At 40.0% G+C, this 13,182-nt stretch overlaps 2 protein-coding genes across 3 annotated transcripts in view; both read right to left on the bottom strand.

Annotated features, from left to right (window-relative positions):
* Positions 1-13,182, bottom strand: part of ARB2A (ARB2 cotranscriptional regulator A) — a 237,664-nt gene that overhangs the window by 221,901 nt on the left and 2,581 nt on the right. For both annotated transcript variants that reach the window (XM_068175708.1, XM_068175709.1), the window contains exons 2-3: positions 12,245-12,346; positions 8,963-9,063 (exon numbers count right to left, since the gene is read on the bottom strand). In XM_068175708.1, the coding sequence (XP_068031809.1) occupies positions 8,963-9,063; positions 12,245-12,346 (203 nt within the window). The remainder of the gene's footprint in view (positions 1-8,962; positions 9,064-12,244; positions 12,347-13,182) is intronic.
* KIAA0825 (KIAA0825 ortholog) overlaps positions 12,245-13,182 on the bottom strand; it is a 250,652-nt gene continuing 249,714 nt past the window's right edge. Inside the window, exon 21 of the mRNA XM_068175710.1 lies at positions 12,245-12,346. The gene's annotated coding sequence lies outside the window, so the exon portion shown is untranslated. The remainder of the gene's footprint in view (positions 12,347-13,182) is intronic.

The following is a 13,182-nucleotide window of genomic DNA, read 5'->3' as shown; positions in this document are numbered from 1 at the left end:
TGTTGGGTTTTTGGAAGAACTGCTGTGGAGACAGAGGAAGTTAGACAGCTGAATACCCTGCCTGGTCTCTCAGAGGACCCTTCTGCTGTGGGACTGCTGAGGGTTGAAAAACAATGGGCACTAATCACTACCAAAGCAGTGCACCATCAATAACACCACACCAGCCAGGACTCTGTGACCCGCAGCCATGAGGTGGGTTCTAGAGAACCAGGGAGTGGCCAGCAAGACTCACTCACCCTTTAGTAGTCCTTTATGGTCAGTGTGTAAGTGCAGTGGAGAATGACAGTGGACTATCAGGGCCTGAAGGAAGTCACACCACCACTGAGCACTGCTGTGCCAGGTGTGCTGGAACTTCAGTATGAACTGGAGTCCAAGGCAGCAGAGTGGTGCCATCACTGACTTTGCAAATGTGCTCTTCTCCATGTGTTTAGCCATGAGTGCAGGCCACAGCTTGCTGTCATCTAGAAGGGCACTAAATACACCTGGAACTGGATGTGCAAGGGGTGGAAACCCAGGCCCACTATTTGTCTTGGTCTGACCCAGACTGTACTGGAAAAGGGTGAGGCTCTATTGATGACATCATCACATTGCTGGGGAACACAGCAGAGAAAATTTCTGAGAAAGGGGAGAACACAATCCAAATCCTTCTGAAGGCTGCTTTTGCTGTGAAGAAAAGTAAGGTCAAGGGACCTGTCCAGGAAATTCCTTTTCTAGGAGTAAAATGGCAAGATGGACACCAATGGATTTCAATGGACATGGTCTAACAAGTAGCAGCTATGTCTCTGCCAACCATGAAGAAGGAAACACGGGCTTTCTTAGATGCTGTGGGTTTTTGGAGGATGCGTATTGCATATTACAGTCAGATTGTGAGTCCTCTCTAGCATATGACCTGGAGGAAGGATGATTTTAAGTGGTGTCCTGAATGACAAGCTTTTGAACAAATCAAACAGGAGATTTTTCATGCAGCAGCCCTGGAGCCAGTTAGAAGAGGAGAGCATGTGAAAAATGTGGTCTACGCTACAGTAAGGGAGAATGGTCCTTCCTGGAATCACTGGAAAAGTACCTGAGGAGACTAGAGGATGAACCCTGGGATTCTAGAGCTGGGGATACAAAGGATCCGAGGCCCACTACATCCCAACTGAAAAAGATCCTGGCAGCTTATGAAGGGGCCTGAGCTGCTTCCAAAGTGATGGGCATCAAAGCACAGCTCCTCCTGGCACTCTGCCTGCCAGTGCTGGGCAAGATGCTCAAAGGAAAAGTCCCTTCCACACATCATGCCACCGATACTATGCGGAATAATTGGATAACTCTGATCACACAGAAAGCTTAAACAGTAAATGCCAGCTGCCCAGGGATCTTGGAATTCATCATGACTCAGCCTGAAGGCAAAAAATGTGGATTATCATCAGAAGAAGAGGAGGAAGTTACACATGCTGATGAGGCCCCATCATATAATCAGCTACCAGAAAATGAAAAGAAATAGGATCTCTTCACTGATAGTTCCTGCTGTATGGCTGGACTACATTGAAAACAGAAAGCAGCTGTACAGGGTTCTATATGGTGAGTCACAGAAACTCTGGAGGGACAAGGTGCATCAAGTCAGGTCCCAGAGCTGAAAGCCACCCAGTGAAGTAGCAGGTCTCTGGCCACAAAGAGCAAAGCACAACTTTCCCAGCCCGGCACTGTCTTGGGAAAGGCTGTGAGAAGATCAGAGAAAAAAAATGAGAAACAATTCTTGTCTTCACTTGCTGCACCTGCTGTTGTGAACATGTAGAATGTGTTACGGAGATTTGTTTACCAAAGGGTGATTTCTTAATTGGCCAGTGGTGATGGTGTTTGGATTCAAGGACCAATTGGGTCCACCTGTATCGTGACTGTCTGTAAGGGTGATGGGCTTCTTAATAAGTATAGTATAATAAAGTGATTGATCAACCTTCTAAAAATCATAGAGTCAATACTAACTATTACCCCTTCGGGGATGCCATGTGACAACAATCCAGCTGACTTTAGATATCACTGAATGAGAGAAATGGCCAGCATCCTACCTCTACACTGACTTGTGGATGACAGTATATGCACTGCAGGGGTGGCTGGACCAATGGAAAAAGACCAACTGGCAGGACAGAGGTAAACTCATCTGGGTGAAGAATTGTGGCAAGACATCACTACCCAAGTAGAGAAGCTGGCTGTATTTCATGCATGCAGGAGTCAGGCTACTGAAAAGCATTTCAAGACTGGACAGGTGGATTGGGCTGCCAAGATTAAACTGTCTCAGGTGGATCTGGACTGGCAGCATAAGGGTGAATTATTTCTGGTTGGTGGGCCCACAATGCCTCAGGCCATCAGGGAAGAGATGTAACAATACAGATGGGCTCGTGGCCTAACTATGGGGTGGATTTAATGATGGACACTATTTCCCAAGTGATCCATAACTGTGAAACATGCACTGTGATCAAGTAGGCCAAGCAGGAACAGCCCCTGTGGTGTGGTGGATGATGGTCGAAATACAAATAGCAGAAGATTAGGCAGGTTAATTACATCACCCTCACACTAACCCACAATGGCAGGCCCTGAGTGCCGACAGCGGTGTAAAGAGACACTGGATGGTTGGAGAGTACCTTGTGCCTCCCACTACTTACTGGAACACCAGCTTGGGCCTCAAAAAGCAAGTACTGTGACAACATGGCACCCCAGAAAAAATTAGTTGTACAGATGTCAAGATTATTTTTTGCCTTTTCTTTTATATAACTGTTATGTATCCACAGTATTCTTAGCATGCATACTTACAATGATACTTATAGTATCATACTTACAGTACGATAACTTAGCATAGCCCTAGTATTTTGTTAGGCCAGGAGGCCAAACATCCTAGAGGCCTCACAGCAGGAGGCTGGAAAACCCTATGCTATCTTGGGAAACCAAGGTCTTCTCTAGAACATATCCTGTAAACTATAAATTTAGCCTATCCAGGGAGAATTCCTAGAATGAAGGAATATCATGCCATTCTTCCAGGCCTCCCATGGGGGCATCTTTGTTAGATATGCTAATTTGTAAGGTCTATAAACTGTATATGTGATCTATTGTGTGTGTGCTTTGCGGCACATCCCACCTTGATGAAATGGTGCACCATAGCATTCTTATTAAAGTACCGAGGTAAAAACCCCTTATCCCTTAACTGTGTCTGGCTCTCAATTTTTTAAGACCAGGAAAAGGCATCAGTACAATGGGACTGATTTCAAAAATACCCTCATAGATCTCATGGCCAGAGAGCACGGTATTGAGTGGGTATCATACTCCCTGTCATGCACCAGCCTCTGGGAAAATTGAATGATACAATGGACTGTTAAAACCACATTGAAAGCAATGGGTGGTGGGAACTTCAAACACTGGCATCTACATTTATTTGAAGACTACCTGGTTATTTAACACTACAGGCTCTAGTCTAGTTGGCCCTGGCCAATCAAAACCCCCCCCATACCATGGAAGGGACGGAGTTACCATTGTGCATATGAGGAATCTGTTAGGGGAGACAGTATGGATTAGTCGGCTTCCAACAAAGGCAGGCAAACCCATCAGTGGGATTGTTTTTGTTGAAGGACCCGAGTGCATTTCATGGGTAATAGAAATGGATGGGGAAACATGATGTGTACCTCAAGGAGAGGTGCAATTCTAAATATTTTTTGTGACATTGACTCTGCTGTAAAATTTCGCTAAAGCAAAAAGGCTTTTGCAATGTTCATTAGTAGATGGGGGTCCTGATTCTGGCCAAGTCAGGGATCATTTCCACAGCAGCCAGAGCAGGGGCATTGCTAGGACCCGCAGGTTATTCTCCCTGTTATTTTCCACAAACAAGGAAGGGTTCACTTCTGGAACAAGGGAGCCTGGCTGCATGGATCAAACCTCCATGGTGAGCCTTTTGCATGGAAATCACTTTCTTGTTTTTGTACACTCTTGCTACTAATATTTTTGCTGTTTCTGCTAGTTTTCTTATCTCATTACTGTTTCCAGCAAATTGTTCTTATGTCAATCCATGATGCTTACATTTTTTGCCCCCAATTCTCTCCATCCTATCACAGGGGAAGGGAGGTAGGGGGAAGGAAGGAAGGAAGGAAGGAGCACACGGTTTGAAATGCCTCAGTGGAAGCACTGAACTGGAGAGTACCACTCCTAAACCACCAAAATGGGGCATAACTTGCAGAGAAATAACACTATCAAAGAAGGTCACACAAAACAGAAATTAACCACTTTCAAAAATAAGGGCAGGGGAGATATTTGAATTAGATGCTTTCACTCTCCCTCTGAAACAGGAGTTTTAGTGAGCCTTTTTGCTACCTCCATGGAAGTTCACCCTTACTTGGCTGTAACACAAGACACTGAAAAAATTCAATTCACACATGCTCCACAGACACCTGTTAAGTATTTGGCATTTCATCTCTGAACAGAAAAACCTCTTCAATAGCCCATGTCAAGCAGGCATTCCATAAAGGCAAATGTTCATGAATCCAACAATATGTGAGATCACTATAAATTTATTTCATTGACTCAGTAAGAATTTTACCAAACACTAAATAACCAACAGCAAATACATTTTAAGAAGCCAAGGTACATAAACAATTTTGCTTGATCCATAGTGTGCAGCATGTACTTTATATTATATTGAAGTGTTGCTAGCCAGAGAAAATCTGGAATGTTCAATGATAAACTGCAAGGAAACAAACTAAGAGTGTAAGGATTTCTACTAATAATCTGCATATTTTATTTGAAACTTGATCCTGCAGCCCTTATTCACAAGATCAGACCTATTGAGTTTATTCACATGAGCTTTGGCTGCAAGATTGGACCTTAAGTACTATCAGGTGCATGTGCAGCCTATCATCAGATTTTGGGTTATTCATGCAAGAAGCTACCCTTTCAAATGCAGACTACTTAATGCTTCCTTCTTCATTAACTTACATGCCCTCTTCTGCTGCTCTATGCTTTCATTTGTGCTATGTAAATAGCCTCTCAGTCATCAAAACAAATAATGATCTTTGCAACCAAGGAGGAAATTAGCAGCAGGTGAACGCTTATTTTTTAAATCATGTTGAGACCAAACTGTTCTTTTAACTTAAAGGAGATCTGGAAAAAAATCCAACTTTACTACTTAGCCATCTGAATTATGGGTTGTCAAGGTCATAATTTTACATACTTATCCCACACACACTACTCAAATATTAACCCTGATGGCAATCTACTTTGTGATGAACTGGATCTAACACTTGTGAACATACTTTAAAGCAGTTTATTTAGTGGAATAAGACTTCTCTGATGACATAAAATTAACTGTATCTTATCATACATGACACCAGGAATTTCTGATTTAAGTGTTCTATGTCTTTGTTTTACAAATCTGTTCTACATACATACAAAATATTATACTATGGTGACTGCAAAAAAAAAAAAAAAACCCACAAAACATCTCAATGCTTTTGCTACCTGCCTAAAGATTTTTGCAGGTCAGATAGGCTGCAATTACAAGACATGGAATTAACTTGAATAAGATCACAGCAGAGACATTTACGTCATGGTCCACATTATAATCTATATATTTAAAAATCCTCTATGAATTTTGCAAGACATTGGTAGAGAAGTAAACTGTCAGTACAGGTACAAGTCTCTTCATCACTGAAGGCACTCTCAAAAATATTAATGCCAGTGTTCAATGGCCTCCAAGTAATCAACAAATTATAACTGCCTTTAGGCTGTAAGATACAATCAAAGCAACAGACAATATCTACCTTCTGATGCTAGGGATACTCTGGATACCACATAAGTATGGAAGGAGAAAGTCAACAAAAGCCTGCATCAACTAAACTGTTGTCACAAAATTTTTCTCAATCATACTGCAAACTTGCCACATAGATTAATCATCAGTTCAAAGCAGCTGCAACCCTATATTCTATGCACTTCTGCTGCCATTTTAATTTTTTAAAAAGGAAATGGAGAGGCTCTCTACAAAATTCAATGCCACAATAGCAATGACTGAACCAGAATCACAAAATTATTAACAGTTAACTAAACTGTCTATTAACAACACATATCAAAAGCCTAAAGAAAAAAACCTGTGTGCCTGAAATAACTGATCAGTGAATGAAGAATAAAAAGATGTAAGGACAGGAGATGCAGGCAAACCATTTTGATTTTTGAAGAATCTATTTCCACATAATCAGAAAAATAGCAGAACATTACAGACAGTATATTCATGACTTTTATCAGAAAAAAAATCTCATGGATTACCAAATTGAAATTTATTAATGTTCCAGAAAAGAGACAATGATGCTGGTTCTAGAAGGCCAGGGAGTACACTCACTTCTTAAAAAATTAATAAAACATATTAAAAACACCCCACAACATATATTAATACATATATATGTATATGCATAGTAAAAAATGTTGTCTTGTGCAGGATGTACACATCCTTGAAAAAGTAGAAAATCAGCATGCAATGACTCAGCTAACAATGGAAACACTGAATGCATAAAACAATTTTGTTCAGTGATATAAATGTAGCTACTTCATCATCTCACTGGATGACGAGCTACATAACTGAGCTCTAAATGCACAATAAAGAACGCCTACAACCAAAGGATGACGTTTCAAAGCAAAGGCCTAAGGTCAGATTTTACTACATCACTTTACAAATCATTTGAGTGGCTGCTTCTTAAGCTACTGCAGTTTGCTAAACACATCTTCACCTTAGACTATAAAACAGCTTATCAGAGGATGATACACCACTCCAGTACTATTCAATGTTTGCATCAGTGGCCCACTAATTTATGGCACAAAATGAAATTTTAGTTATGTGAATAAATGCCAAGGATCAGCACCTCCTGTGTTCCCAAATAATTACATCAAAACCAGACAATGGAACTTTTATAAATTTGTGGCTTGTTGGAACAACTATGTGGTACCAAGCACCTAGTAGAAAAAGACTGAAACACAGATGAGTTGTTTTTCTCTAAAATTACAAAACAGACAACTTAGAACAATTCTGTCAGATACCTGACCTTCAGCCTTCCTTGCCCTTTACCTACAAATATAAACAAAATGAATTTTCAAAGAGCATTCAATCTGGAACATGGATAATGACTATATCTAAGGCAAAATGGACAACACAGATCACAGATATAAGATCCCCAATCTCAGAACAAGTACACCAAAAAATCACAAAAAGTTGTTCATACTACTGTGGGTTGAAGCTATTTTCACACACTTTTCAGATGCACAGAAGGTGAAATTTGCCATGTATTTCCAAATATGCATAGGAAAGTGTGGTGGCACAGGAAGCCCATACTGATCTTTAGAGTCATGTCTTGTCCAACTCACTTATTTGGAAAATGGGAGTATTTGAACAATGTAGATACACACAAACATCCATTCACATGGGCCATGAAATAGTATTTCCTCTCAGAAGAAATGATTATCAAGTGACTTAGACACAGCAACATTTGGAGTCTACACACAGCACTATCCCTTTTTTTGGAAAAGTATACAAAGTGAAAAGATGTGAGAAGCACCTGCAGTAGCCCCACTCACTTTCTACTCCCTGCCACAGTTCTTGGCAGGAATGAGGAGGAGATGGTAAAAAGCAAGCTTCAGCAATCCCAGGTAACAAAGCTCTGGCAGGACAAACAGCTGGGCAGCTCCAGCAGAGAGCCCAGGCTGACACACAAATGAAACAGTGGCTGAGCAAGCAAGCACAGAGCAGCCCCAGAGGGCTGAAGCACCTCTCCTATGAACGCAGGCTGAGTGTGTTTGGGTTGTTCAACCCAGAGAACAGACATCTCCAGGGAGACATTATAGCAGCTTCCAGTAAAGGAGCTACAAGAGAGCTGGAGAGAGTCTATTGACAAGAACACGGAGTTATAGGACAAAGGGCTATAGCTTCAAACCTAGCAAAAGCGGGTAGTTTTAGTTTAGATGTGAGGAAGAAATTCCTGACTGTGAGGGTGGTAAGGCACTGTAAGACTTTGCCCAGAGAAGCTGGGGATGCCCCATCCCTGTCAGCCTGCAAGGTCAGGGCTTCAAGTAACGTCATGTAGTAGAAGGTGTCCCTGCGTATGGCAGGGGGTTGGAAATAGATGACATTTAAGGTCCCTTCCAACCCAAACCCACTCCACTTCTCTTAGGACAGGACTTCTCTCTTAGGAAGACAAGGCACTTGTCTTCCTAAGGTACCATTATGCACAAACAAGCCCTGCTTTCCTGCAGATGGCTATACATCTGCCTGTTGATGCAAAGAAGTGAAGTGATTTCTTATTGTGTGCACAGCTTTTACTATACTTATTAAACTGTAACTCAGCCTGTGAATTTTTCACTTTTACCCTTCTGATTCTCTCCCCTATCCCACAGTGAGGAGTGAGCAGGTAGCTATGGGGGGCTGAACTGCCTAGGAAGTACCAGCAGCATCCAAATATGCAATACACCAACAGATAATTAACTGATTCATCTTTAGATTTCTGTTTTATTTAGTGGTTTCTGGTATCTCCTGATAACATGAGAAAATCAACCAATGCATTTATCTTCAGCCAAAAAGAAAATTGTCACAGCTTTGTAATCCATGAGGTGACTAAGGTTAAAGAAAATACTGCACTGTTTAATATTCTAACGTACATAGGTAGATGATATTCTAATATGAATATATACTAAAGTCAAACACTAATCAAAATCACAACTTAAGCTATATAGCAAACAATAGAAATTACTGTTAGAGCATTAATATGCAGTAAATCCTGAAATACCTTCTATTAAATGATTGGAACCTCAGTAAAACTTTATTGATGTATATAAAAATACCACTTCTACAGAGAAACAGAACAAAACCCATAGCACATGAACACACACACATATATATACACATACATACCTATATATATACACACACAGATATATATAGAGGTATGTACACACACAGATTATGTACCTCTCCAAGAGCTTCATAGCGCTTTTGATTCCATCTATGCAAATCTTCACGATAATTAAAAACAAATGGCTCCCCAGTTTTAATGTGTCTTAATTGCCCTTCTGTAAAATAAACAAAATCATTACAGTTAATATACTTCATTAAAAGTAAGATACACTCAATGGCTGAAAATTTTGAAAGAAGTCTACATCTAAAAATCAAGCTATTATGAATTCATCCTCATTTTTGGTTATAGGCATTTTAACAGAAAACAACTGTAGCATAAAAAATTGCATTCCCATTTTATGGTATATACTGCTAGATTAACCAAACAGAAATTACGACAGTGAAATTGCACACAGATATCAAATGCCAAAGTGGTTCACAAGACATATTTATGTCTCAACTGCTATGAATTAACAGTGAAATGTAAACATTAGTGGTTAATATTTGATCTGCAGGTGATTGAGTTGTAGCTACAAATCCTCTGCTTCAAAACGAACTGCATTGTTAAGAAATGCAAATACAAAAGAGGCTGGAACCTAGAAGTAAGAGAAAGATTTATCTTCAAGCCTAACAACTTTCTAAGCTATTCTGAAAAGAACCATGTCCACAGTTAGGGAAAATATCTTAACTCCAAGATCAAATCAAATAAGACCTCCTAGATTTAGGGTACACTGAGATTACAACAGTAGAATAAAGCAGAATGCTTGTTCAGAGAAAAACCACATGCTACTTTTGCTCTCATTGTATCATCCTGTAGTTGGCCTTGTTTATAGCCAAAGTTAACAGTAAATCCAACCACCTGTGAAGACATGGACTGTGTTAAAACAATGATAATAATAAAATGGCAACGAGTAGGAAGCCAACTACAAGAACAAATGCCGCTGTGCTCACTCTGAAGCCCCGTGGCTCCGCCTGCCCGGCAGAGGCACGGCCAGCAGTGGGGGGCACTCCCCTGTCTCTCGTGGAAGATTTGGGGAGCGGCTAAGACAGAGCGCTTTGCTGTCTTTGTATGGAGGAGAGGCGGCGTCCGAGAAGGTAATGAGGGAGTCGACTCACGGCTGGGAAAAGTCTCAGGTTTATTGTAAGCTCCGGGGAGCTCTGAGTTCCATGTTCCTGCAGCCGAAAGTGGCCACGTGGCTTTCGTAATCACCTTAAGTACTGGAGAGACAAGGGGGAGGGATGCCCACTGCCCAATGGGGGAATTCGGGGGAGTGGAAGGCAGGAGGACAGACAGAAACACAGGCCAGTGGAGGAAGGTTAAGGGAGGGTCCCCTGGCCCTCGTCCACTCACTCGATGCCCAAGGTGGAAGATTTTGGGGGGGTGGGATTAGGAGCTGTGTGATGGACAAGGCACCAGGGAGGGGTTGCATTGGAGGAAGGGCAGGAGAGCTCAGGGTGGAACCATTGGGAGAAAATGGGGGGTAAAGGGGCAAACCATTACAGAACTGTTACAAAGATAACAGTGTTTCAGCCTATCAGACAGAACACAAGTTATGATCTCAGAGCATTAGAAAACTGCAGTATATCAGTGAAACATTAAAAACAGTGATACATGCAGGTAAACTTGGAATGCTGAAACATTTGCATGATGAAACAAAGGTTTCTCCATAACGTTTCCTCTTGAATAGAAAAAAATTGCTTGGTTCATGTATTTACAGAACTTTTAAACTTTGATTCCTGATGCTTTAAATAAAATATTTAAGATCTGATGTCTATAATAGTTATTGTGATAAGGTAAGGTAAGTTATGCTTATCTGCTGATTTAACTTTTTTCCAGACCTGCCTTACCTCATGTACTAGATACGATGGAAATATTTCTCCACAGTTTCCTATCCCTGTGTTGGGTTCATACATCCTTCTTCTCACATTTTTCATAATAACTTTACTTTCAGCTGCTACTTCTCAGATACATACTCTTCAAATATGCCATTCAACAGTACATGAGCTGGTTCTCGCCACAAGTAACAAATATCTGCTATATTTTTCCTCTGACTTTCTGGAACCCCTGCCTTATCCAGATTTAAATAATCTGACAAAAAACTTCTGTACTTTTCCACCACAAAAAGAAGCATGATTAGGATATAAAAATACACGACTGAACATTTGAATTGAATGTACAAAAGCAAAATGGTGACTTTTTTGCTTTGCTGACCTTTAGCATATCTAATAGGCTTTCCTCCATTCTATGGAAATCACTCAGGCTGTGAGGTTTAGTAATGGAATAATCAGTAACATAATTCATTCCCCAAAATTCAAATTTCAGCCCTTTTTATCAGCCACATATGAACCATTAACTCTGAAGTCAGTAACGAAGACAGCAGACACTGTGCAGATCTAAAAATAAGGAGCTGAAAAGTGACAGAGCTGAACTCCTTCCATCAAAGAAAGAGCATCACTTTCATGACACTTTTAGTCTCTAAGTACCTACCTGTGAAAGCCAACAGGGTATTAAAAAGCTAAGTGTTGCATAAATGACTATCATTTAAAGGAAAGCTCTTTTTTTTTCCTTTAAAAGTGGAAGATTTAAAACAGGCAGATTTAGAAACTAAAGTTCCTCTGTTCCCACAGCAGGTACTGCAAAGAAGTAAAATTGTAAACATTCCCATTTGTGCTACAGGTTTTAAACAATCTTGAAAGAGTCACTTCCTGCCGTGTGGTATTACTTTAGCTCAGAGGCTCATTTCTCACCTGGATTTTAAAATGCATGCACTGGAAATTATAAATACACAGTCATTTAACACAGAGACTGAGCTAGCTGGAAGTACTTGCTTGCAGCCGTCACACACTTGGCTGCAATGCAAAATTATGTTCCACACAAGAAGAGACAGTCTATCACATTGCTTATTCTTCTATCAACATACATAGGTGTTTTCCTATTGGTATTAATGGAATAGTTGAGACAAATTATTATCTGAAAACAATTTCTTCTGTAGCCATAAAAATCAATCAGGAAATAAAACATTCCTTAAAGACACCAGTCTTTAATTCTGATTTTTAAATGCTACAGAAATTACTTTCAGAATTTTTGCATCAACACTTTTGTAACAGAAAACAGGAAGTCATAAAGTAGCCCCAGTACAACTCCACAACCTTGTATGAAATGAGGGATTTTTGTGATAATTGTATGAAATAAAAAATATGTCTTAGATTTACAAGTCTATCAGCACTAAAGTTTAAAATTTTAATCCCAACAGGAAAGTATGAAATTTTAATAGGGACTTATAAGGTACAATTCAACTTCTGATAACTGCTCAACATTATTCTACGTATAGTCTTTACAAAGTACATGTGACTTACTTTCATTAAAAATGTACTCAAATCCTTCCAAAGTATCAGGAAATTCAAGTGGTGGCTCATCTTTTTTCATTAGTTCATCCAAGTCTATTCTAGACAATAAATCTAAAAAAGGAAAAGAAAACAATACATAATGCATGCTGTGTCTTTTATTTCCTTTGTAACACTAAAAAAATGTGTTTGCTGGTATTTGTATATCTTACAGGCAGAAGAATATTCCAATATTACTAAACACAGGACACTGTTATGGGAAATCCTATTCAAGGTTCAACATCTGGACTTCACTGCCTGTACACATACTCATTTATTTACCTACATATTTATCTCTGTGTTAATCTAAAAATGTCCAGAGAAAGGGAAGTCACCAAAGACATAGCGATTTGTTTCAATGATTCATTACCTCAGTGTTAGAAAATAAGTATCTCAGGTATGCATCATGGTTTTAACATAAAGTTCTCTAGCTTCAGTTTCAAATAATTGATAGCATCTTGACTGCCTTCTTGAGGAGTTCAGATTATCTGAGCACATCATCTCAGTAGCATTTACCACCTGTGTGGCCACACCAATCCTCAGCCCCTCCTTTGATACACAGACTGTTAGACCTGAATCTTTCTCTCAACCAACCCCTTTAATAGCTCTCAAGGTAGAGAAACTCCCATCCACTTCATAGTAATCCATGGCATACACATCCTTTTCAGATCAGGACTGTGTGGCCTGGTACAGCCTACATACAGTCACTAATGCAAGTACACTAGAATTAGCATCATCTACATTCTTTACCCTAGATTTAATGATTCACATCTAATCAGAGGCAAACTTACGGGGACATCTTTACATCTGTATGTAACGACCAAACAATTACTGCATACAGAGGTGAAAGTGTACAATGATCTCTCCTCTCCTCATTGCATATCACCCACACAATGCAGTGCTATGCTTCA

Source organism: Anomalospiza imberbis, chromosome Z (genome assembly GCF_031753505.1).
Source record: "Anomalospiza imberbis isolate Cuckoo-Finch-1a 21T00152 chromosome Z, ASM3175350v1, whole genome shotgun sequence".
In the NCBI taxonomy this organism is placed as follows: Eukaryota; Metazoa; Chordata; class Aves; order Passeriformes; family Viduidae; genus Anomalospiza; species Anomalospiza imberbis.
This window is presented reverse-complemented; position numbering and strand designations above follow the sequence as displayed.